At 39.4% G+C, this 23,487-nt stretch overlaps 2 protein-coding genes across 7 annotated transcripts in view; one reads left to right on the plus strand and one right to left on the minus strand.

Annotated features, from left to right (window-relative positions):
- Positions 1 to 7,233, plus strand: part of HECTD1 (HECT domain E3 ubiquitin protein ligase 1) — a 94,197-nt gene extending 86,964 nt beyond the window's left edge. For all 6 annotated transcript variants that reach the window (XM_081146056.1, XM_081146057.1, XM_081146058.1 and 3 more), the window contains 6 exons: positions 118 to 725; positions 1,863 to 1,941; positions 2,259 to 2,352; positions 3,292 to 3,442; positions 4,955 to 5,099; positions 5,202 to 7,233. In XM_081146056.1, the coding sequence (XP_081002182.1) occupies positions 118 to 725; positions 1,863 to 1,941; positions 2,259 to 2,352; positions 3,292 to 3,442; positions 4,955 to 5,099; positions 5,202 to 5,339 (1,215 nt within the window). In that variant the 3' untranslated portion in view covers positions 5,340 to 7,233. The remainder of the gene's footprint in view (positions 1 to 117; positions 726 to 1,862; positions 1,942 to 2,258; positions 2,353 to 3,291; positions 3,443 to 4,954; positions 5,100 to 5,201) is intronic.
- Positions 7,234 to 8,650: 1,417 nt separating this feature from the next.
- The window catches only part of AP4S1 (adaptor related protein complex 4 subunit sigma 1), a 44,665-nt gene continuing 29,828 nt past the window's right edge, over positions 8,651 to 23,487 (minus strand). Inside the window, exons 5-6 of the mRNA XM_081146174.1 lie at positions 19,311 to 19,322; positions 8,651 to 10,536 (exon numbers count right to left, since the gene is read on the minus strand). Of these exons, the coding sequence (XP_081002300.1) occupies positions 10,408 to 10,536; positions 19,311 to 19,322 (141 nt within the window). The 3' untranslated portion in view covers positions 8,651 to 10,407. The remainder of the gene's footprint in view (positions 10,537 to 19,310; positions 19,323 to 23,487) is intronic.

Genomic DNA, 23,487 nt, shown 5'->3' on the forward strand with positions numbered 1-23,487 from the left:
TATTTAGTCACAAAATAATTTAATAAAATGTATAAATAGTTTTAGATAGCTAAATTGAAGATGTTTAATGTTTATAGATCTTTAATTTTATTTACATTTCTCCCTGTAAAAAATTAGGTTGATCTTGGAGGTGGGTTGAAACCTCCTGGATACTACGTACAGAGATCATGTGGACTGTTCACAGCACCATTTCCACAAGATAGTGATGAACTTGAAAGGATCACAAAACTCTTTCATTTCCTTGGAATTTTCTTGGCCAAGTGCATTCAAGACAATAGACTTGTGGACCTACCTATTTCTAAACCTTTCTTTAAACTTATGTGCATGGGTGACATTAAAAGCAATATCAGTAAACTGATTTATGAGTCACGAGGTGATCGAGATTTACATTGTACTGAAAGTCAGTCTGAAGCCTCTACAGAAGAAGGCCATGACTCACTCTCAGTAGGAAGCTTTGAAGAGGATTCAAAATCAGAGTTTATTCTGGATCCCCCCAAACCCAAACCCCCAGCTTGGTTTAATGGAATTTTAACTTGGGAGGACTTTGAACTAGTAAACCCACACAGAGCCAGATTTTTAAAAGAAATTAAAGACCTTGCTATCAAGAGGCGCCAGATTTTAAGCAACAAAGGTCTTTCTGAAGATGAGAAGAACACAAAATTACAGGAACTAGTGCTGAAGAATCCATCAGGATCTGGGCCTCCACTTAGCATAGAGGATTTAGGGTAAGCTTTATATAACCATTCTTCAACCTAATGGGTGAATAAGTTCTAAAGCATTTGTTTCTTTGCCTCCACTTATTTAAAATATATGAGTAAAAATCATGTTAAGAACAATAATATGCTATAGGAAATATTTTTTTAATTTTTCTAATTAAATATATCTTTATTGATTTCAGAGAGAGGAAAGGAGAGGGAGAGAGAGAGCTAGAAACATCAGTGATGAGTCATTGATTGGCCGCCTCCTGCACGCCCCCGATAGGATTGGGCCCGCAACCCGGGCATGTGCCCTGACCGGGAATCGAACCCCGATCGCCTGGATCCCAGGTCAACGCTCAACCACTGAGCCATCCCTGGCTGGGCAGAAATATTGATTATTGATTTGAACCTTAGATTTGCTAATATTACAAAGGCAACTCAGAATACCAGAATATAGTTTATTTTTAATCAACAGGCCTCTGAAAGATTATCTGATTTGTCAAATATAATAAATATATGTATCTTGTTTGAGAAGTCCAAAGCAAAAATATTTTGGCACATTTATTAGCTAATTGATAAATAGTCTGCTTGGTAAAACTCAAAGTAGCTTGCTTTTGTAAGTAAGCCTTACCCCCAGTGGCTGCATTAACTAACTCACATGCTGCAGGTCTTCTGATAAAATTCTATTAGTTTATATACATGTAATTATTATAGCCTTGGTATATTTTACTATGGTTTTGGGTTGTGATTACAAGGCTTGCTTTCCCTCCCTCTCTCTCTCCTTCCCTTATATTCAGGGTTTAATGGGTGGGTGAGGGCGGGGCATGGCACAGTGTGAATAACTTTAGTGAAGCAATAGGTCTTCCTGCAAAAAAAAAAAATCTTGTAAACGTTGCCATAATTCATTGCAAAAATCTTTAGTTCATTCATTTTGTGCCATAAGGGGAAAATGAAGTATGGAAAGCCAGGTTTGGGAACAGGTTTGACTCAATAGTTTTTGTGTACAGGGTTTGCATTTATAAACGCCAAATACTTAATATCTAAGCTAGTATGGTGGTGGTGTTGCTGGAGAAGTCGGGGTTCATGGTTTTGGCAGCGATGTTAGAAAAATTACATACCAGCAGTAGCCGAAATGTTAATCTAATCCTTCTTTTGTCCTTCCAGTTTAAATTTCCAGTTTTGCCCTTCCTCAAGAATATATGGTTTTACAGCTGTGGATCTCAAGCCAAGTGGGGAAGATGAGGTAAAAATTTTGCTTTTGATGCAGTTTTTTTAATCCTTACCCGAGGATGTTTTTATTGATTTTAGAGAGAGTAGAAGGGGTAGGGGAGAGAGAGAGAAAAACATTGATGTGAGAGAGGAACATCATTCAGTGCCTCCCATACATACCCAACTGGGATCGAACCTGCAACCATTTGGTGTCCAGGCTAACTGAGCAACCTGCCCAGGGTGCTTTTGATAGTTTTAAGTTCAGAATCATCCTACTGAAACCAGTTGTACTAGGCGCTACTGAAATATTCCTAGATATTAACAATAATGTTGGCAAATTTTCCTTTGCAGATGATAACAATGGATAATGCAGAAGAATATGTGGATTTGATGTTTGACTTTTGTATGCATACGGGTATTCAGAAACAGATGGAAGCCTTCAGAGGTAAATTTTTTTTTTTAATCCTCACCTGAGGATATTTTTTCCATTGCTTTTCAGAGATAGTGGTAGGAAGAGAAAGGGAGAGAGGAAGAGGGAGAAACATCGATGTGAGAGAGAGACATCAATTGGTTGGCTCCCGCACGCGCCCCAACTAGGGCTGGGGACATCCTGCAACGGAGGTACGTGTGTCCTTGGTCAGAATCGAACCCAGGACCCTTCAGTCCGTGGGCCAACGCTCTAACCACTGAGCTAAACCGGCTAGGGCTATAGGTAATTTTTAAGTCTCTTTAGCTTAAATTCCCCTTTTTTTACTTTGAGAGAGTTGAAATTAAGGCACTGCTGTGATCCAGAATTGCTGGTAATCGCCAGATTTGCTCTATAGTTCTTTGTCTTCCAGATATTTAGGTCCTCTACAGTACCTAGAACAGGTTGGAACATTTGCAAGCTGTAGCATATGCTCAGCTTGCTCCTCCTGAGTAGTGTGCGACCCTCGTTTGGCTCCATTTCTTCATTTGTTAGTGGTCATAAGGTTGCACTGTTTCCACATTACATGATCAGGATGAATTAATCCATATTAGAACTAAGTTATTCTGGTGAAGATTGAAGCAAAATATATTAGACTATTTTCAAAACTTACTGGTTTTGAAAATGAGAACACAGCTTTGGCTGGCTTGTATGACACAATGGGAAATTATTAGAATTTGGTTAATAATTACTGGAATTATTAGAATATTAGTGACTGAATATTCTCTCTGTTCACATTTGTGATATTAAGCAGCAGAGATTTCTGTACCTAAAACCGTTAACAGTTTTGTTAGGCTATTTTAATGTATATATATTTTCAACCATTTATTAATAATTTGATTTGAAATTTGGTATTTTGAAATTGTAATTTAGAAACTGAGTTGTGTGTTTTGTTTTTTTGCTGTGTACATAATGTAGATGGGTTTAATAAAGTTTTTCCAATGGAGAAATTAAGTTCCTTCAGCCATGAAGAAGTCCAAATGATTCTTTGTGGAAACCAGTCGCCATCCTGGGCAGCAGAGGACATTATCAATTATACTGAACCTAAGTTGGGTTATACACGTGATAGGTATGTGCTGGTTATTTTCTAAAATAAGTTGTTTATGTCCCAAAATCAAATGGCAGATAATCTCTATAAAGAATTTTGACTCGGTGAATTACATTTATAAAGTAAGTGAGAAAAGCAGTTAAGACTCATCATTACCAAGATGCATAACCATTAATAAAATTGAGTTTACACAAAAAGACAACTGAGTCTTGGCTAATGTTAAGATTTCTTTTCTCACTGTTTTAATTGCTCATTACTTTAAAAATTGGGTAAACTGTAAACCTTTAGGCTTTCTTGCTTTTATATTAACCTTTATTTTCAAATAAAAGAATTTCCCCATATATCCTATATCCATACTCCACCTGTCTTTAAGATTTTACTGTATTTCTTTATATTATTTCTCTCTATACACACACGCACACACACATCTCCCTACAGATAATAAATGTGTGTATATGTATAGACACACAGGCTCACTGTTTTTTCTGAACCATTGGAGAATATGTTGCCTATATTATGTTCCTTCACTCTTTAATACGTTAGTGTACATTTCCTGAGACTGAATATTCTCCTATGTATGCAGTTAGCTAGCAAATTCATGATGCTGCTATATACTATTAACTAATCTATCATCCATATTCTAATAATGTCCTTAATAGCACTCCCCCCAGCCCTGTACCTCCTATATCAGGAAATTGCATTTTGTTCTCATATGGTTTTAATCTGGAATAGTTCCTCAACTAATTTTTTTCATACCACGGACATTTTAAGACTAAAGGTCCTTTATTACTTTTTTTAAAAAGTTCCCAAACCAATATAAATGAGAGACTATTATGAGTTATTTTAAACTTAAATGACATTGCTTATATAGCATTTTTTAATGTAAACTTTTTATTGAAGTGTAACAGAGGAAGAGCACAAATTGCATGTGTTGCCTGGAGAATTTTCACAAAATAAACACAACTGTGTAATTGGTACCCAGAATAAGAAACAACTCCAGAAACCCCCATCTCCATCATAGTCTTTTCTAGTCATTAAATCACTATTTTCGTTGATTTATTTCGCTTGCTTTTGAACTTCAGTAAATGAAATCATGCCAATTATGTATTCCGTAAGGTCTAGCTTCTTTTCGTTAACATTATAATGAAATTTATCCATGTTTTGGCATATAGTGGTAGTTTATTTCACTGTAACAAGAATGGATTATTTCAGATCCACTTTGATATTTATGCATATTTGGATGAATTATGCAAGTGTATTTTGAGCTTTTCTGATTTTCTGGCTTTATTGCATATTTGATTCCTATACTGCGTCAGTGTTTCAGTTTTGAGTACCAGAGAGTTTTGAAGGATTTTTTGAAGTAGTTTATGTTGGCTCATTTCATACTTACCTAAGAGTCCCTAGACAGTGCTGTTGTTCTGACATGTGGATATTGTGTTTTTGAGGGGTTTATTGCTGGCTTATAAAGTAGCGATAGTGATTTTCATTTAAATCAGCTGTCAAATTCGTATAACTATATTTTTCTCATTTTAGCCCTGGTTTCCTGAGGTTTGTGAGGGTTTTATGTGGCATGTCTTCAGATGAAAGGAAAGCATTCTTGCAGTTTACCACTGGATGTTCAACTCTACCCCCAGGGGGACTGGCTAACCTGCATCCCAGACTCACCGTTGTACGCAAGGTACAAACTCTAGCTAATGAGAACCCAATTAGTTACTTAAGGATTGAAAAAAGAAATATTTAAAGGCATGGTCTTCTGTTATTTTCAATTTTCTGTCTGTAGGTTGATGCTACTGATGCAAGCTACCCATCAGTGAATACATGCGTCCATTATCTAAAGTTGCCTGAATATTCTTCAGAGGAAATCATGAGAGAGCGCCTGCTAGCTGCTACAATGGAAAAAGGCTTTCATCTCAATTGAGCTTTGAAGTGCAATGGGAGATACCAGAGACTTTAAAAATACTAGTGAAGCCTCTTGTGTTTGTGTGAAGAGAAGTACATGATCCTCCACGCTAATGACACTTGCCTTTTTTTCCACCGTTAAGGCTTTAAAAACATGTGGAATAAGTTCGTTAGCTGCTAATGACAAAACAAATCCTTTAACTACCCAGCCAGCAAGTATATAGCACAGGACACTGTGTTGCTGCAAGGGCTTATGTGACTGGAATAAGGTGGTCCTACTTGACTGTTCCAAAGAGCAGCTTCTGAAATCTTCAGTGTTCACTGGTAAATTTCTAACAGTGTATTTGTGTAAAGTTTGTCATTTCATACTTCGTACACTACAGTTGCCATCACTGATCCCCGTTTTGCTGGCTTTTAAGCTACTTGGTCAAAAATCCTGCTTCCTTAAAACATAGAGAGTTAATGAGCATCTCAAGCTTTTTTTTTTTTTTTTTAATTCCTTTTTAATGATGCCTGCACTATCAGAGTATTCTAGTGTTCTCTCTTTGTTTGGCATATAATCATGCACAAGCTTTTATTTCTTTGAGGTGGGAGTATATTTTTATTTCCTAAATGCCATACTATAAAGATCAAATTCTTAAGTGTGTCTGTGCAGTTCAAAAATGAAGGTATATCAAGGGGAAAAAACAAACAGAAACACTGGTCTAGATGCCAGGCACACTTAAAGTGAGTTTTACTTTTGGTTGTATTTTCTTTGTATATTATAAACATTTATTTAACTTGTTGGAGTTTGAAGTAAAAATTTTCCAAAATGTATGCTCAGTAATAATCATTAAAATGTTTGCAGCGTATAAAACTGTGTCATGTGACTATTTCACTACAACCACCAGACCTGAGAGCTTAACCACTTTTTTTTTTGAATCAAGATTTAGTTTTTTTGAAATTACTACATGAAGAAATGTATTTTCTATAGTAAATACACTTACTGAAACTGGAAAGCTAGAAATATGTTCACATGCTTAATAAGTGATCCAACTGTTGTGTTCTGTCTTAAAGTATTCTTCAGCTAAAAATGGCCAATTTATTTTTAACTTTTTAAAATACCAGATCTGCTACTTACCATTGTATCTGCAGGGATGTATAAATCTAAGGTACAAGAATGCCTGTTGAATGTTGTGTTAGTGTGAAGAAACCACCAGGATACTGCTATTTTCTGGGTTTAAAGAAGGAGCTCTATTTCCATTTTCCAAGCTCCTCTGATTTATCACATCTGTGCATTTAGGTGAAAAAAATGTTGCTAGGCTTCATTTAGCCAAATGGCTTTTTTAGGAGTGAAAAGTGGTTTTTGGAATTGCCCATTTTTTACCTGTTTGAAAGGTATGTTCTCTTTCTGCATTAGAAAAGAGATCTCCCACTGTAGTCAGTCGTTTGAGTGCTGTTTTTATTCTCTGCAAGAGGATGTTGTAACTATGCAATCAGAGGCAGCATTTAAATAATTTACCATATTGTTAGCTTCACAGTTCTCTGTGAGAATTAAAGTTAAAATAAAACATAATAGCAATATTTAAATGTATGACCTATGCTTTAATCCAAAAAGTAGTGGCGGTGATCATCTCAATAATGTTGTGGACTCATGACTAAAACTTTATACTATTGTTAGAATTAAAATCCAGTATATGTGTGTAGCATTGCCATAATTTGAGTCTCTAAAATGTCTGTCAGTAGCCAGCTTTTTCCAAGACTAGCCTAGCACAGAAGTCAGCTAACTATGGCCTGCAGCATTGTTTTTGTATAGCCCATGAGTTAAACATGGTTTTAAATTTTTTAAGTGGGGGAAAAAATAAACATTTTATGCGAAAATTTTATGAAATTCAAATTTCAGTTTCCATAAATAAAGTTTTATTGGAACACAGCCATGCTTATTTATTTATGTATTATCTATGGCTGCTTTTGCACTACAATGGCACAACAGAGACCATATGGCTCAGAAAGCCTAAAATATTTACTATCTGGCCCTTAGTACAAAAGTTTGCTGAATCCTGGGCTAGCACATTGCTACAGCAGATAAAATAGATGAGTCTTACAAAATTAGTAACTGTTTGAAATGTCAAGAGTCTTCCTGCAGAAAGAAGAGTCTAAGGACAAGGTAAAGCTGACCACCAACCTGAGACATAATTTCATGAATGTGAAAATTACTGAATGTAGTCACAGTTCAGCAATTAATCTGAAGTGAGATGATGATGCAGCCTGTAAGAACAGTCACATTACAGTTCACTTTCATGAGTCAAGTGCAATGAGACATCTACTGGGGTCTCCATATACACTAGGTACTTGAGTATTTTTTCTTGTAGTATCTACCTAGTATGTTTTTTAAATTGTTATTCTCTCAAGGTACTAAAATCTGTGCCAGGATGTTATTTAAGTGCTATTTTGGGTGTGACCCAAAAATTAATTTTGTTCACTCCCTAGTTACTTCTGGTGTACCAGTTTCAGCAGTTACCTCAGCGTGCTACTGATTCAATGCCTACCAACTAGGCCAGTGTTTCCCAACTAATATGTCTCCGAAAGACCTCTATAGCACTTTGATCTAGGTTGGGCTTTCCCCAGACCTTGGCAATTTAATGCAAAGTACCACTGGTCCCGAAGGTCAGAGCGTTTACTCTGCATTCTGAGTGAGTCCGTACAACTCAGGTCTGCTTTTGAAGTCTGTTATTGACTTGATAATGGGTCTTTACAGATGTAAACTTCGAAATATATAAACAGATAAAGAATTTAAACAAAATCCCCCCCTCCACACGAGAGGAAAAAATCAAACTGTACTGAATGAATTATTAGTGCCTACAATGTTCATTTATGTTCTTTTGTAGCAGCGTCTAGTAGATGAAAGAGCTCTTGGAATTCCATTGGATGGCACAGTATCTTCATATTACCAAGACTGTATTTCTCTTTCCTCCATTGCACCTATACCCCTATCCCTACATGCACATAAACATGTTTTTTGTTGTTGTTGTTTTATACCTAAGACAGTTCTGTGTGTTCTGTTGAATGAGCAGCAAAAGCCTATAGAAAGGTTGGGGCCTGGGGATTTGGGCATTGCTCTTTTATAGCAACGTAGCCGTTTTCTTTGCTTCAACACATTCTAAGAGAAGGGTTGAAGGAATAAGTTAGGGAGAGGTGAAAAGATTCATTTCATACCAACCTGAACAGGGATGCACTTTTGCATTCTATCTTTAAATTTTGAACTAAAGTAAATTTCATTTACAGTTCACTAATAAGACAAACCCTTTATAATATGGCATAAAGAATACTTGTAAGGGCTCTTTTTTCTTTCATAATTGAGATTTTATTCATTGTTTTGAGGAAAAGTACACAGGCATTTCAATTTGTACACAATTCTTAACATAGGTACCAAAAATGTAAAGTCACACAGTTGTGATTCTTTTCTAAACAGCTATTCCAGTTCCTCTCCAGCTTAAAATCTGGAGGCTAATTTTCCTTAGAGTATCAATTACCAATATCTTCAAATGTTGATCCACTGTTACATCGAAGTCCCACTAATTCACAATTTAACATCATCTGCACTACATAATCAAAATTTCAATCTTTCACAGCATACTAACAAAGTTACTAGGAAAACTGGTCTGTCACACCACACCAAAGATGTTACAGAGTGAACGGAATTCTGAGAGGGAGAGCAGAGAGCAAGGAGTGGTTTTCTTTAGGAAACATTCTATCAAAAATAGGGGAATCGAAGTAATTTAAAATGTTCAAGACTACTAAATGCGCAACTGACTCCAAATTGCCGCGTACTACACTTTGTACCATAGGATATAAAAAGTACCCCATCTATGGAATGTTAAGCTGACACCCAAAACCAAGCCTCCCACATTCAATATCCAACTGTTTTCTGGTTGTACCAAAAAATAAACCAGCAAATGAATTGACTTCTTCAAAAAAAATTTACACTTGAAAAAAATAAATGGAATGAGGGAGTTCCCACCTTTAAAATGTTTCTAGAGCTACTAAAAAACTTGCATTTACAAAATAGTTGATAAAAATATTCCTCTGAATTGTACAAGAAGGGAGACGGAGTGCTGATGAGACAGGGTATGCTGTTCACCAGACGTGGCTTCTTTCCATCCGAGGCTGGACTCGTCTTCTTTTTAGTCTCTCTGTTTTCCACAGGTAGATTTCCTTCAGGTTCCTGGTCAGCCACTTTGGCCTGTTTTCCCTTTGCTCCCCTTTTCCTTTTTGTGTGCACTTTTTTGTTCTGCAGGGTTAGCTTTTCTTGCCACCTTTTTTTGGCTTCATTTCTTTTGCAGGAGCAGGTTTAGCTGACAACCACTCCGATCCCCTCTTTAGCTCCTCCTACGCTGCCCTCTCGGCAGAGCTGGTGGGCGCTGGGTGCCCGAGGGCCGTGGTGCGCCCAGAGGTAAGGCCTCCCTTTCAGTGTTTAACCATTTATTATTTGGTGGTAACATACTCTAGTTAATTACATGATGGCACTGTACCTGCCAAGTGCACATAAAATGGATCACATGCTTTTAGAGACTGGCAAATAAAATTTAATTCTGACATTTTCGTTAGACACGATATAGTAAAATTTTGACTTAAGACTTTTTTAAAAATGTCATTTTTTAATTACAGTACTTCCAAGTGTACAGCATAGTAGTTAGACAATCATATTCAGAAGACAAAGCGCTTTGTGTGTTTGTCATTACACTTTTATTGGCTCATAAAGAGCTGCCATACTGACTTCCCACCTCATGCTGCTATTCCTGAATTTAATTTGCAAAGGGAAGTAGAGACCAAAAACTTTATTTAACCAAATTTAAACAAGTGAGGGGGAAAATGCTTATGGTTAAAAAATAAAACCTCTCTCAAGAGAAAAGCTTTCTTTGTACATCATATTTTAAAATACAGTTTTGTTTTCCATTTAGGAACATGAGAAACACCTATACAATGTCTTTGGAAGGATGCCCTATTTGCAATATGTACTTTTCCAGATTCTCTGGGCTACAGATGCTAGGAGGTATTCCGTGTTCTCCTTTCTTGTGCCGATGAAGCCTGGCAGAACCTTCCATTGTTCAGCTTTCTGACATCTTATCAAGAATTAGTAGAGGGGCAAGAATTCTTGCCCGATTTGTTTCTACAATGCAGCCATTTAACACCATCTCATCCAAAATGACATGTACTTTATCCAAATTAAACATAATCTAGGGTCATATTAAGGAAATTAGTTTTAGAGTTAGAAAAATGTTAAATAAGTAATAACTTAGGACTCAGTCTGGAATTTTTCAGTGTAAATTAGTCTAAGCATGAAGGTTTTTGTTTTGTTTTATTTACAGGGTTCTTGAAATAAAATTGGCGTCCGTATTAATGATGTACACATACACACCTAATTTCACTGTGGTGAGGCTAACTAGACAATAGGCATAGAAATGGAACAGCTAGTGACACCTTTTAGCCAGGGGAGAAGGAACCCACTAACAGCTGGAGAACATAGCAAGTGGCATTTGGCAAGAGTGTGACTTGGCCTCAAGGACAGTGTTGGCTTCCCAGACATTAACGACAGTAATAGCCACGATTTACTGAATACACATTATGTTCCATGTGTTGTGTTGACTGTTTTACATGTTATTTCAGTCTTCTCTACAGTTCGATGATGTATATTCTACATTCCCTCATTTTACACAGGAGCAAACACGCTCAAAGCCGTTGTCTAAGGTCACATAGCTAGTAATCTCCACAGCTGGACCTTCAGCCCAAAGTCTGGCCTTGCCTGCTCTGCTTCCAGATTTCTCAGGAGGGGCCTGAGGCGACTGAGTGTAGCCCTCACTCAGCCCTCAAACCTCCACCCAGTAACAAATGCCTTTACAGCCTTGCATCTTAAGCTATCTTCTATGTGAGACAGGCTGAAGAAAAAAGAACCATGAGGAGAAATGATGAGGGCAAGGCAATGATGACTCAATTCCCAAGTAGATAAAAATTCTGAATTTCAGGACAGTACTTAAAAATGGACAGTTCTACAAATACTCATTTGGTAATTATGGGGCCACTTTAGTTTACTGATGTTCTTCCTGGAAGGTTAGTATAGGGCAAGGGGAAGGAGAAAGAATTGTTCAACTATGATGTCTACCTAATTAGAGCCAAATTCTCCCTCCAGGAGACCCTTCATTTGAGTACATAACTTTCCTTTTGTGAAACTGGAATGAGGTGATGACCATGGTTGAATGTTTATGAATTCTAAATTACCATCTCTATTTAAAGAGCATTATCCTGGTCCATTAAAATAAAACAAACAGCTGACCGACTGTTTCAAATAGACAAACTTCATTCAACAAATGAGTGATTAAATGCACTTAGAGGGTTCATAATCAAATAGTAAATCTTTGTAAAATGAATCATTACCATCTGATTTTTTTTTCTGTAATTCTAGATGTTCACGTCTATATTGTATATGTTTAGTGAAGTACATCTATAGACAATGAGACAACCCTGTGAATGACTTAAGTTTCTATTAGGCTTTGCGGTCATATCTCATTAAGCTCTGTGCAAACAGCCCTCCAGCAGAATAAACTTTTTCAGAAGCCCATGGGAACTGTCCTTAAGTGACCCAGAAAAAAAAGCCTTTACTCTGATATACCTATTAATAAGATCTTCCAATTATATAGATGATTGCTTTGTCCATGGCCAAACTGGGACTGAAACATTAGGCCCCTGACTCAATCCTGCTCACCAGACCCAGAAGCCAGAATTGAGAAGACGAGACAAAGCAGGAATGATAGCCAGGTACAAAGAAAGGCATAGTTGGGCAGCACAGGTGGCCGCGTGTGAAACGGCCTGCAGAACCCCCCTGCTGGATTCACTAAGGGCAAGGAAAACCTTAGTGCCTTCGAGAATGTCCACTCATCCAAGATAATTTTCTTTGAGACAGGAGGAGATCTAATTTTAATCTATTTGAATTGGTTCAGGGATCAAGCTGCTCTGAAGACTTCCATCTTTGGCAAGTAGATGACCAGCAATTCAGATGTCCCCTTGAGCAACTGGCCAACTGTTTTGAAATTCAGATTAGAATTTACTGCTGAATCATATCAACCACTGACATCCTCGCACTGCAAGGGCAAGGTTCTTCAGCTGGCCTGAATTTCCCAACATCCTGGAAACATGAGTTGCTCAGTGAGGTCATTTTATACTGTGGGCATGTGACTGCCTGTCTATCTGAGTATCTGGCTCAAACCACTAATAATCATGCAGCTTTCTGGCAGCATATGGGGAAACCACAGGCCAAATCCAATGTGAGGCAAAAGCCTGAAAGCTGATTTCTCCCTGGAATCATGTGACTCCTTTAAAATAAGGATCCAGCTGTTGGTCACATCTTGATTTGGTTTATGAGCAACTAGTGCACACTGGTGAAGCCAAGAGTAATGGCATTTGGGCTATATACCAGGTGAGCAGGGACCAAAAAAATGCCCTATATGCCAAGCCCTGCGGCAACAAGTGGGCACACACACTTCAACCCTGACATTAGGAACAGTACAAAGCAAGAAAGGCCTAGGCTGCTGATGTATTATGGGGTGAGCTGAGAATGACTGTTTCAAGAAGATCCTACCTTCAGCCTATACTGAACTTGACTGACTTCAGGTCCTTGAGGCAATGTTTCCCTTCATAGGCACCCTAAGGTTGGAGCTGATATGAACTGCAAACAGCCTCCCAAAGAGCAGATTCATAAAGCTCCATTTTCTCCTTACCCTGAAACCTAGAAGCCTTTCTGAATTTCTGTAATGTAGATTGGAGTGGAACATCTTGAGGCACCACTAATACTAGTGCCACTTGTAATCAATTTTTTAATTAAAGTGATTGAACTGTTTATGGTTTCTACATTGAAATTTTGACCTCTGATCGTAAAACACTTTTTCAACATGGTATTTTTACACCACTGTGGTGGCCTAATTACACTTTAATAAGAGAAACAGCAGCATACATTCAAATGGGACCTCAGAAGCAATTCCAAGGCAGAGCTCAGTCTAGAAACTGAAATGTCTAACTAGATTTTGGTCTCAATCCTTTGTCTTATTTCCCCCCCTTTTTTTAAAGATCCTAGCTAAGCAAAGTTCTTTAATCTACCTTCACAAAGGTAGGAAAAAACTTGCTCTCATTGTTTATACTTTAATTCAATTTCCCATGAAATTAGATAAGCTGCAAAAGGCCATTGTGTTCACAAACCGCACAGAAAATCAACTACTACTGTGTAGATTATTATTATAAAGATTCTGCACAGTCCTGGATACACTCCTTGTAATATCGTCTTCTGTTCACTTATAGGCTTAGTATTCTCTCGTTAATTAGGCCACTGAACAGGGATGTAACTTTTTTTTTTTTTTAAAGTAGGTTTTCCTTAAAGACCCATTCCTATTCCAAGAGCAACAAAACATCCAGGTGTAATTTTTTTAAAGTTTATATAAGCTTATGTAAAATTACCCAGATACGAAAGTCAGTGCTGGGTCAAGTAAGCCTGTCATTTCTCTTGCATTTTTCCTAACTGTTGCTTCTCATGACTTGCTGTCACTATGGCTGAGTAAAACAGAACCCAGAAGCAGGGAACAGAAGGAGTGGGGTAAGGCAGAGGGACAGGAGGAACAGCAGCAGATGGACATGGCACCTAAAGGACTCAACGCATTTAAAGGAAATAGATGGCTAAGGCTAGTGAGAGCAAAAAAAACAAAGCCTAGAAGGTAGCACTGTTTAATCTGGAATATTCAATCCCTTTCCCAGTGGAACGGGGTTTCTCCTGGGGACTGCTCATAATGCTGAGACTCGTCACTATGACAGCTCTGATGAGAAAACCCTGCTGGAGAGGGTCCTGGCCCTCGGCCCAGTGCCTGCCCTTCCTAAGCCTGCGCGGGCTGCACACACTCCCTCAAGCCCAGAGCCCAGCACTCACCCCTTCCAGTCCTGCTGTCAATTTAAATATTTTCAAGAGGAAGAGATGTTTAGCAGTCTCTGAATTTGAGTCCCACTTTTGGAGAGCGTGCTCTTATCAAGCAAGACATTCAGAAACTCTCCAGATTTTCCTTCATTTCTGACTCCTCCAACCAAAGACTAGTGTTTCTCTAAAACGTCTTCCCGAATTCAGGAAAAAGCTCTGACAACACCAAGGCAGCACGACAGGCACTTTAAAGTGTTTTGTTAGTGACTAAATTGCCACAGTCTACTCCAAACGATGATGGATTTTAAAAAATGTATCTAATTTATAGCCCTAGAGTCAAGGGCCCTGGAAACCCTGGAAACCCAGAATACCAGCTCTGCCCCAAAGTAGCTCTGTGGATTGGGGCACATGTCACAGAACCTCTCAGGAGGACCTCAGCCTCTTCATCTAAAAAGTGAGGGCTTAACATGATGATTCTGAAGTTTTCTTCCAACTCCAAAGTACTCAAGTTCTCTGACTAAAAGTAACCTTCAGGGAGAGGGGAGCCAGTTTACTCCTGTCTGATATTATCAAGCCATTCCTGATGCAGGCTCCATCATGCCTTAAAAGAAATCCTTTTGTAATGACTTAATTACTGCAACTTTCTGAGAGAACGCTGAGAAAACTTCAGTTCATTTAGAAGCTGCTGCTTCAGTGTAGAATGGCTTCCCTGGGGGATTTCCTTGTTCTTCTTGCTAGTATTTCCATAGCCTCTAGTTGAACAAGTACTTTCGTGATTTCTCATTAAGTTGGACTGAAATTACCTCCTATTTGGAGGAGCCCTATTCTGGTTTCTGGACCTCTAAAGGAGTTTGGGATTTTAGGACGGTAATGAAGGAATGTGATGCCCACTGCGGGCAGTGATGAGGGCCTGACTGGTGCCTTCATTCCTCCAGGGAGCCCCATGGTCGGTAACTACCTGGGTCACAGCCGGTGCAAAGAGGACAGAGACCCTTCCTCCCCCCACCATCACCTGCCATAAAGAGGGCATGAACCCATACGAGCTTTAGGCTCTAGAATTAATTCCTCAGGCTTTTGGGCTTTAAGGACTTGTAAAATAAAAGCATGAATGTTCTAAAGCTTTTTCTTTAGTTATTTTTGAATTAAAACATTCTGGATTCTAGGCATACCCTATATTGGGGGGATGGGGCACAAAATATAAGCCTGCTCCCTGCTTTTCTCCCCATTTGTGTGTGGGGGTTACCATAGTTACCATCCCAGTGCTATCATCCCCTGCCCCCAGTCCTGGGCTGGGGATGGGGGAGACACCTACACAGGCCCTAGCAGCAGGTTCTGGGATGTCTGGCCAACCAGTAAATTCTGGGGCCCAGGTAGCTGGAGGATGGCCAAGAAGTGGAGTAGGGGCCCTGAAGGCTCTCGGTCAGCAACCTCACCCCATGGAAAGGGATGCTGCTGAAGGAGAGCTAGAGTGGGGGCCCAAGAAAAGGACCCTAGTTTTCTAGGTCCAAAGGCAGTACAGCTGTATTTCATTCTAGCTAAAAGCAAGCAAGTCCTTAAGCCTCTTCAAAGTACCAAATACCAAAAAAGCTGTTAAGGTTTTCTGAACTTTCACACATTCAGTAAGTGTGCACGAACTGAAGAGTTGGACATCTCCCACACAGCGCCGCGCACTGGTGCTGTCCCCTGACTAGTTAGCAGAAGGGGGTAGAGACAGCTCCTTTGAATTATAAATTGTCTGAAGAATGCAGCAAACCTGGTGCTCCAGGGTGGTGCACATTTTGGGAAACTCATCAGTTGGTTCCTAGAAACCATCTTTTTCTTTAAATTTTATTTTTTAAATTATAACTTCTTTTATTGACCTAAAAACCATCTTAACTTATGGAATTTGAGGTCTTAAATAAGTCTACCAAAGTATGTAATTGGGCACACTTTCCTTATAGAAGCAGGGCCTCTTGGATCCTCAGGGATCATTTCAGCCCCGTGGGTGGAGTGGATGTGAAGAGTGCACAGGAGTTTACTCACGGCACGTGAATGATTAGGCCATTGGTGTGCTTGGTCCCAAGACTGCAGTCTGCCCCACCAGACATGACTGCAATAGAGTTTCCACTTAGCAGAAGAGTTTTCAACGAATCAGAATTTCTGTCCTGATTTTTGTGCCTAGGTTGTTCCCCCATCCCCTTAAAAAACAAACAAATGTCTATATTGATTTCAGGGAGAGGAAGGGAAGGAAAGAGAAATATCAGTGTTGGGAGGGAGTCATTGCACGCCCCCTGCTGGAGATCAAGCTGGCAACCTGGGCATGTGCCCTGACGGGGAATCGAACTGTGATCTCCTGGATAATAGGTTGATGCTCAACCACTAAGCCACGTCGGCTGGGCTAGGATTTTTCTTTTTAAAAATCCCACCTGCCTTGCCCTATAAAGTAGAACAAGCCCATACTAAGGAGAAAGGTAAATGCTGCATTTTATTTCTCCAACTCTAACCATGCAGACTCTGGAAAACTGCCCCATTCTTAAGAGGCTTCAGGGTGGTCAAGCTTCTGGGAAAAAAAGGCTGCAAGTAAAAGACTTTCTGGGACTTCCCTGAGGCTCTGACTTCCATCCTCCTAGTGCTCCACCAAAACTGAGTCTAAATCGTGTGTGTTCTGCGCAGGCTGGCAAGGAAGGCTTCCTTAAGCCTGAGCATACACAAAGATTATGTGCTCTTGAGTGCTGGTGAGCCATCTCCAGTTTGTAATGATATCAGTTGTCTGTTTTCAACCCTTCAAGGCCTAAGGAAGTTTTCCTGGCACAAAAGACCTCAGCAGTGTTAACTACTCCAGCAGGTTCCTGGCTACAGTGACCAGAGCAGTGATGTGGACCGTCTGTGGCTCTGCACACAGAGGGGAAGCAGGATGCACCTCTAAAAGGCCCCCAGGTCTTCCTGCTATGAAATGTGCGTAGAGGTGCTCCCTGCACATGTGATAGTTAAAAAGAACTGCGTATGAGGCAGAGGAGAGTCGTGGGTTTTTAATTTGATTTTTTTTTCCAGATGGCTGAGGGTGAAAACCCTTTAAGAATGTCAATAGAGAGGTGCCCCAGACCCTGCCTGGCCGGCCGCCTGCTCCACTTTCAGACGATTGGAGGTTCCCGTGAAATGATACCTCAAGCAAAGACGTACACTCCCAGCAACAGAGATTCAGTTCCCTTTCCTAAAAGATGTAAAATTCCTAATCTGACAGATGGATATACCTAAGTAATTCCTTAGGAGAGAAAATAAATAAGTTGGTCAGAGAGGAAGGGAAGGCAAAAAGGAAAGGAAAGTGAGAGGGAAAGATGCAAATTGTATGCCTCGGTATGGAAATTAAATTCAAACAAGAATGCTGGAGCTCACTACATGGACCTGTGCCATACACCAGAGAGACACAAAGACAAACCCATCTCTACTTCTAATAAGCATCTAGTCAATATATAAGACACACCAACACAACTAGTCCAACTGCACTACATATCCTCTTACATCTGATTGACTTTAATTCTCTGAATATCTAAACTTGTAAGACTCTCCCCTCCTGTTCCGGGTGTAAAGTAACTCAGCTCAGTTACCTAGGGTCACGGCAACATCAAATATTAAGGCTCAGAGGGTTTTAAGGTTCTTCTAGTCTAATTCTATCATTCTGAGATGAGAGCTTGTGTGTCTTGGTGGCAGGACCAAAAGCGGAACTTGGGTTCTGTACTCCCAGGGAAGTCTATCAGCTTTTGATATCTTCCTGATGACTTTTTAACTCAAAGGCAATTTCTCATTCCCCTGTACAAAGAGGAAGAGATTTGCTTTGAACTGCTTTAAAGGGCTTAGTTAAAATGGAACGTTACATGCTGATATACAGCCTGGTCTTGGCTCTCCTAGGTCAAAGGGGTTAGAGATTTAGGTCACCTCACCATTAGAGGGCACTCAGAATTTCACAGTTAATTTAAAGAGGCTTCCAGCCCGGCCAGGCGTGGCTCAGCAGTTGAGCACTGACCTAGGATCCAGGAGATCATGGTTTGATTCCCAGTGAGGGGAACATGCCCCGGTTGCAGGCTCGATCCCCAGTAGGAAGCGTGCAGGAGGCAGCCGATCAGTGACAACTCTCTCATCATTGATGCTTCTATCTCTCTCTCCCCCTCTCCCTTCCTCTCTCTGAAATCAATAAAATATATATTTTAAAAAAAGAGGCTTGTAAATGAAGCTTATCAACATGATGACATTTTCTATCAGTAGTAAAAGGTAAATGACCATTTCTCCAGAATATCCTGACTCTGGTCTAAATATATGTATATTTACATATATAAACATATTATAATTAATATATATTTGTTATAATTAATGTTACTATTTCAGATTCAAGCCTAATTATTTCTCAAAGGACTTATTTATTGCTTTCAAGTAGTAAGCAAGTTTTTGAAGTAAAAATTAACTGAGAAGTCAACTTCCTTCCAGAGCACTCACACAACACCCCAAGGGCTCCTGCCAGTCTGCAGGCCTGTATGCATATTCTAAGCAAATCTCGCTTGTTGTTGGGGCCCTTGGCTACTTAGATTTAAAAGGAAGAAGAGAAGAAAATGAGAGCATTCTCTGCTATTAAAGGAAATGAATATAAGCCAGGTTTATGTTCCTGGTTTTTCATCCCTGAAGGCCTTATTCTGATCCTGTGGAGAATTTCTGGAGATTTATACCTGGAGCCATGAAAATCCATTCTCTCTACACACACCAAGCACTTTCTGCCTGTGTTGTTTAAATTCTATAAAGGTCTATCCCATATACTTAAAAAAACTTAAATTAATATATAACGGTTATTATTAAGTACTTTCATAGAATCGCCCTGTTTGAAACACACAAAAATCTTAAGAATTGTCTTTGCAACAGGCGGGTGTTTCTGCCAAGCACCTGTGCCTCTGGCTGTCGTGCTGAGTTGGGGATGACTGCATCCTGGATTCTCGATGCTGCTGAATGGCCTTCCTGCCCCATGGCACTTACCTGATAAAGCCTAACCTGTGCCTTGCCAAGTGCTGTGGAGAGCTTGGAGGCTTTGAAAAAGGATACGTCTAATTCACTCTGGAAGAGAAAAGAGCACAGGGTGAGGAGGAGACGTGGCCCCGAGGCATTTCATGGAGTTAGCTCTGGCCACACGCCTGGGAGCAGGGGGCAGAGGCTGCTCTGCGCGGGAGCTCGAGGGCGCGAAGGCCCTGAGTTTGGGATTGTGATTAAAAAAAAAATAGGCTGCAGCTTAGAGGAATTTTATAGGCCAGAACAGTCTCCTTTAGAATGTAGAGGGAATAAATTCACTCAGCCTCTACAGATGACAGGCAATTTCTGACAGGTTTATCAAAAACCTTCATAAAGTGGATACCCTTTGAATCTATCAATTTTACTCCTGTTTATCCTATGGAGATAATTAGGTAATGGCACAACTATGTGTGTTAGGATCTTCAGGGTAATGTTTATAGCAGCAAATTACTGAAAATGAGGGGGACCAGTTAAAAAAATGATAGCAGATCCAGAAATGATGATGTAGATATATAAGTATTGACATATTATTGACTAAAAAAGCAAGTTATAAAATGGTACATCCAGTATTATCCCCTGTATATATGTATACATAGAGATATAAATACAGTTAGATAGAGACATATATAAAGCCTGAAAGGAAATGTACCTAACAGTACGTATCAATAAGTGATGGGCTTACTGATGACCTTCTCCCCTTTCCTTTTCTTTGTATGTATTTTTAATTGTTTTCAATGAATACACAGACATTCATAGAGGGAGAAAAAAAGCAAACAGTTAAATTCATATTTGAAAGGACTTAAGGTTTGCCAAATGCAGTACTGATAACCCTGGTCCCACTTTCTTAACAGCAACAGCCCTCAGCTCTTGCAAAACTGCCTCCTTTAAAGCTAACTGGGTTGGCTTTTTGTTTTGAAACGTGATGCTGAGTTGTTTCTTTCAGCCCAGACAGCAGCATGAGGCTGATCTCCAAATTTAAGATTTGGAAACTCTTAGATTAAAAATAGCCCCAGAAAGAATGTTTAAAACTCAGAAACCTAAAAATAAATTTTAGATGACAAGGCATTCTCCACGAGTGGGACAGTTTCTATTTTCTTTGCCATGGTCCTCTTTCTCTTCTTTTTGCTGCTACTGTCACCCTAAACCAGGTCCTCCAAGTCCTGTATAATCACCAGGTTTAAATTAAATTCTAATCTTTGCTTCTGTGGTTTATGTGGTCACTGACTCTCCCTAGAATTACAGCCGAATTCAGCAACATGCTATTTACGCTCAGTGACTGAATATGATAATAGTAATTTAAAAAACCTTAGCAAGGATAGTCCTTGCACCTACTCTTTAGTCTCCCAGGTTTAAACCATTGCCAATTTGGGAAATTACATTCTTCTCGAGAGGTGTTCCCTTAAAGTGGCTCATCGTGGCCAGCTCTGAATCACAGACCCTGATTTGCAAGCAGTCTGTATTAACAGCGTGGTCGTCTGGAGACAAGCAGGAGCTAGAGTTATGATGTCCAATATGGTAACCACCAGCCTCATGTGGTGATTTAAATTAATGAAAATGAAATAAAATTAAAACTCCTCATTTACACTAATGAGATTTTAAGTGTCCAAGAGCCACATGTGGCTGGTGTCTTCCGCACTGGATGGCACAGGTACAGAACATTTCTGACTGCTGAAAAGTTCTTTTGGAACCTGCTGGTCTATGGTGCTCTCTCAAAAACCAATCAATACGAAGATGAATTTTAAAGCCAGCCTCAATGCTTTCTGTGCCCTCAAAGCCAGCCTCTGGAGTGGCCCAACCTCTTGCCCTCTTCCAGGTTTGGAGGACACCAATCCCTTCCTACTTAGATGTATTACTGTGCCGCAGGCCACTGGGCAGCCTCCCAGCTGCCAACACCTGCATTAGGAAACCGCTGACGGTAAGCCTCATGCATTAAGCATGCATCAGAATCACCCAGAAAGCTTGTTAAAACAAATTGCTTGGCCCAGAGTTTCTAATTCAATGGACTGAAGTGGGTCTAGAATTTTTATTTCTTACAAGTTACCAGGTGGTGCTTATGTTGCTCGTCTGGGAACCACACGCTGAGAACCTCTGCACTGAGGCAGTGAAGACAGGCCAGTTGATTGTCCCAAAAAGGAGTTTGCCAACTGTTACTTCTGGCCTTAGGACGTAGACTGAAGAAATAACTTCTTCACGTGAGTTTTGCCCTTAGAAGGCTTAAGTGTATACTCAATATTACTATGGATTCCACTCACTGTCTCAGGAAGAAGCAGGTTGGAAACAGTTCCTTCCTAATAATTTTATTTAAAAGCAAAATGAGCCCTGGCTGGTTTTGCTCAGTAGTTAGAGTGTCAGCCCAAGGACTGAAGGGTCCTGGGTTCAATTCCGGCCAAGGGCACGTACCTAGGCTGCAGGCTCGATCCCTGCATGCTGTAGGCAACCAATCAATGTGTCTCTCTCACATCGATGTTTCTGTCTCGCTCTCTCTCTCTCCCTTCCACTCTCTCTGAAAAGCAATGGAAAAAATATCCTTGGGTAAGGATTAAAAAATGAATAAATAAAAGCAAAATGAAATCAACACACCAACTTTGAAAAATCTGCTTGTGCCACTACTACTTCTCAAGAATGTCTAACCAAGGCAGAGGAAGGCCTACGGTAGCAGAGTAAAACATCTTCACTGAGTCTTTCAAAAGGCTATTGATTTCAAACTAACTACAAAGCTAAAGTCAGCAAGACAGTGTGGTACTGGCTACTGGCACAAGGATAAACATACGGATCACTGGAACAGAACTGGAAGTCCAGAAATAAACCCTTACATTTATGGTCAACTGATTTTTGACAAGGGTGCCAAGATCATTCAGTGGGGGGAAAGAATAGTCTTTTCAACAAATGGTGTTGGGACAACTGGATATCCACGGGCAAAAGAATGAAGTGAGAACATACTTCACACCATATACAAAAATTATCCATAATGGATTAAAAACCCAAGTAGGAGCTAACACTATAAACTCTACAAAAAAAAGACAGGAGTAAACTTTCATGACCAACCTCAGGTTAGACAAAAGCCTTTTTAGACATGACACCAAAAACATAAGCAACAACAACAACAAAAAGTAACTGAACTTAATCGAAATAAAACATTATTGTGCTTCAAAAGATACCATCAGGAAAAGGAAAAGGAAACCACTAAATGGGAGAAAATATTTCCAAATCATATCTCATAGAAGATCTGTATTCAGAATATATAAAGAACTCTTACAACCCAACAATAAAAAGGCAATGTAACTGAACAGCCAGCGAAGGATTTGAACAGACATTTCTTCAAAGAAGATATGCAGATGGCCAACAAACACATGAAGAGATGCTCAGCACTGTTATATATCAGTGAAACGCAAATCAAAATCTCAACTGATTGGCCTCTATACCACTTCATCCACTAGGACGGCTATAATAAAAAAGACAGATAATAACAAGTTTTGGTGAGGATGTGGAGAAATTAGAACTTTTATACACTGCTGGTGGGAATTAAAATCATACAGCCATTTTGGAAAAGTTTGGCAGTTCATCAAAATGGTTTTTAAAAAAATGTTTTCAATTGTTCAATGTCATAACATTCAATGTTGTATTGGTTTCAGGTGCACAGCGTAGTGGTTATACATTTATATAACTTACAAAGCGATCACTCTGATAAGTCTAGCACCCACCTGACACCATACATAGTTATTATAATATTATTGACTATATTCCCTATGCTTTACTTTATATCTCCATGGCTATTTTGTAACTACCAATTTGTACTTGTTAATATTTTCATTCAGGCCCCAACTCCCCTCCCATCTGGCAACCCTTAGTTTGTTCTCTATCTATAAGGCTGTTTTTGTTTTGTTTGTTCATTTATTTGTTTTTCAGATTCCACATAAAAGTGAAATCATACGGTATTTGTCTTTCTCTGTCTGACTAATATCACTTAGCATAATACCCTCTAGGTCTATATACGTTGTTGCAAATGGTAAGATTTCCTTCTCTTTTATGGCTAAAATGCCATTATATGTGTGCACCACATCTTCTTTATCCAATAGTCTATTGATGGACACTTACGTGGCTTCCATATCTTGGCTATTGTTAAAATGCTGCAATGAACATAGGGGTACATATATCATTTTGAATTACTGTTCTGGATTTCTTTGGATAAATACCCAGAAGTGGGATTGCTGGG

Source organism: Miniopterus schreibersii (assembly GCF_964146895.1).
Source record: "Miniopterus schreibersii genome assembly, chromosome: 1".
Classification (NCBI taxonomy): Eukaryota; Metazoa; Chordata; class Mammalia; order Chiroptera; family Miniopteridae; genus Miniopterus; species Miniopterus schreibersii.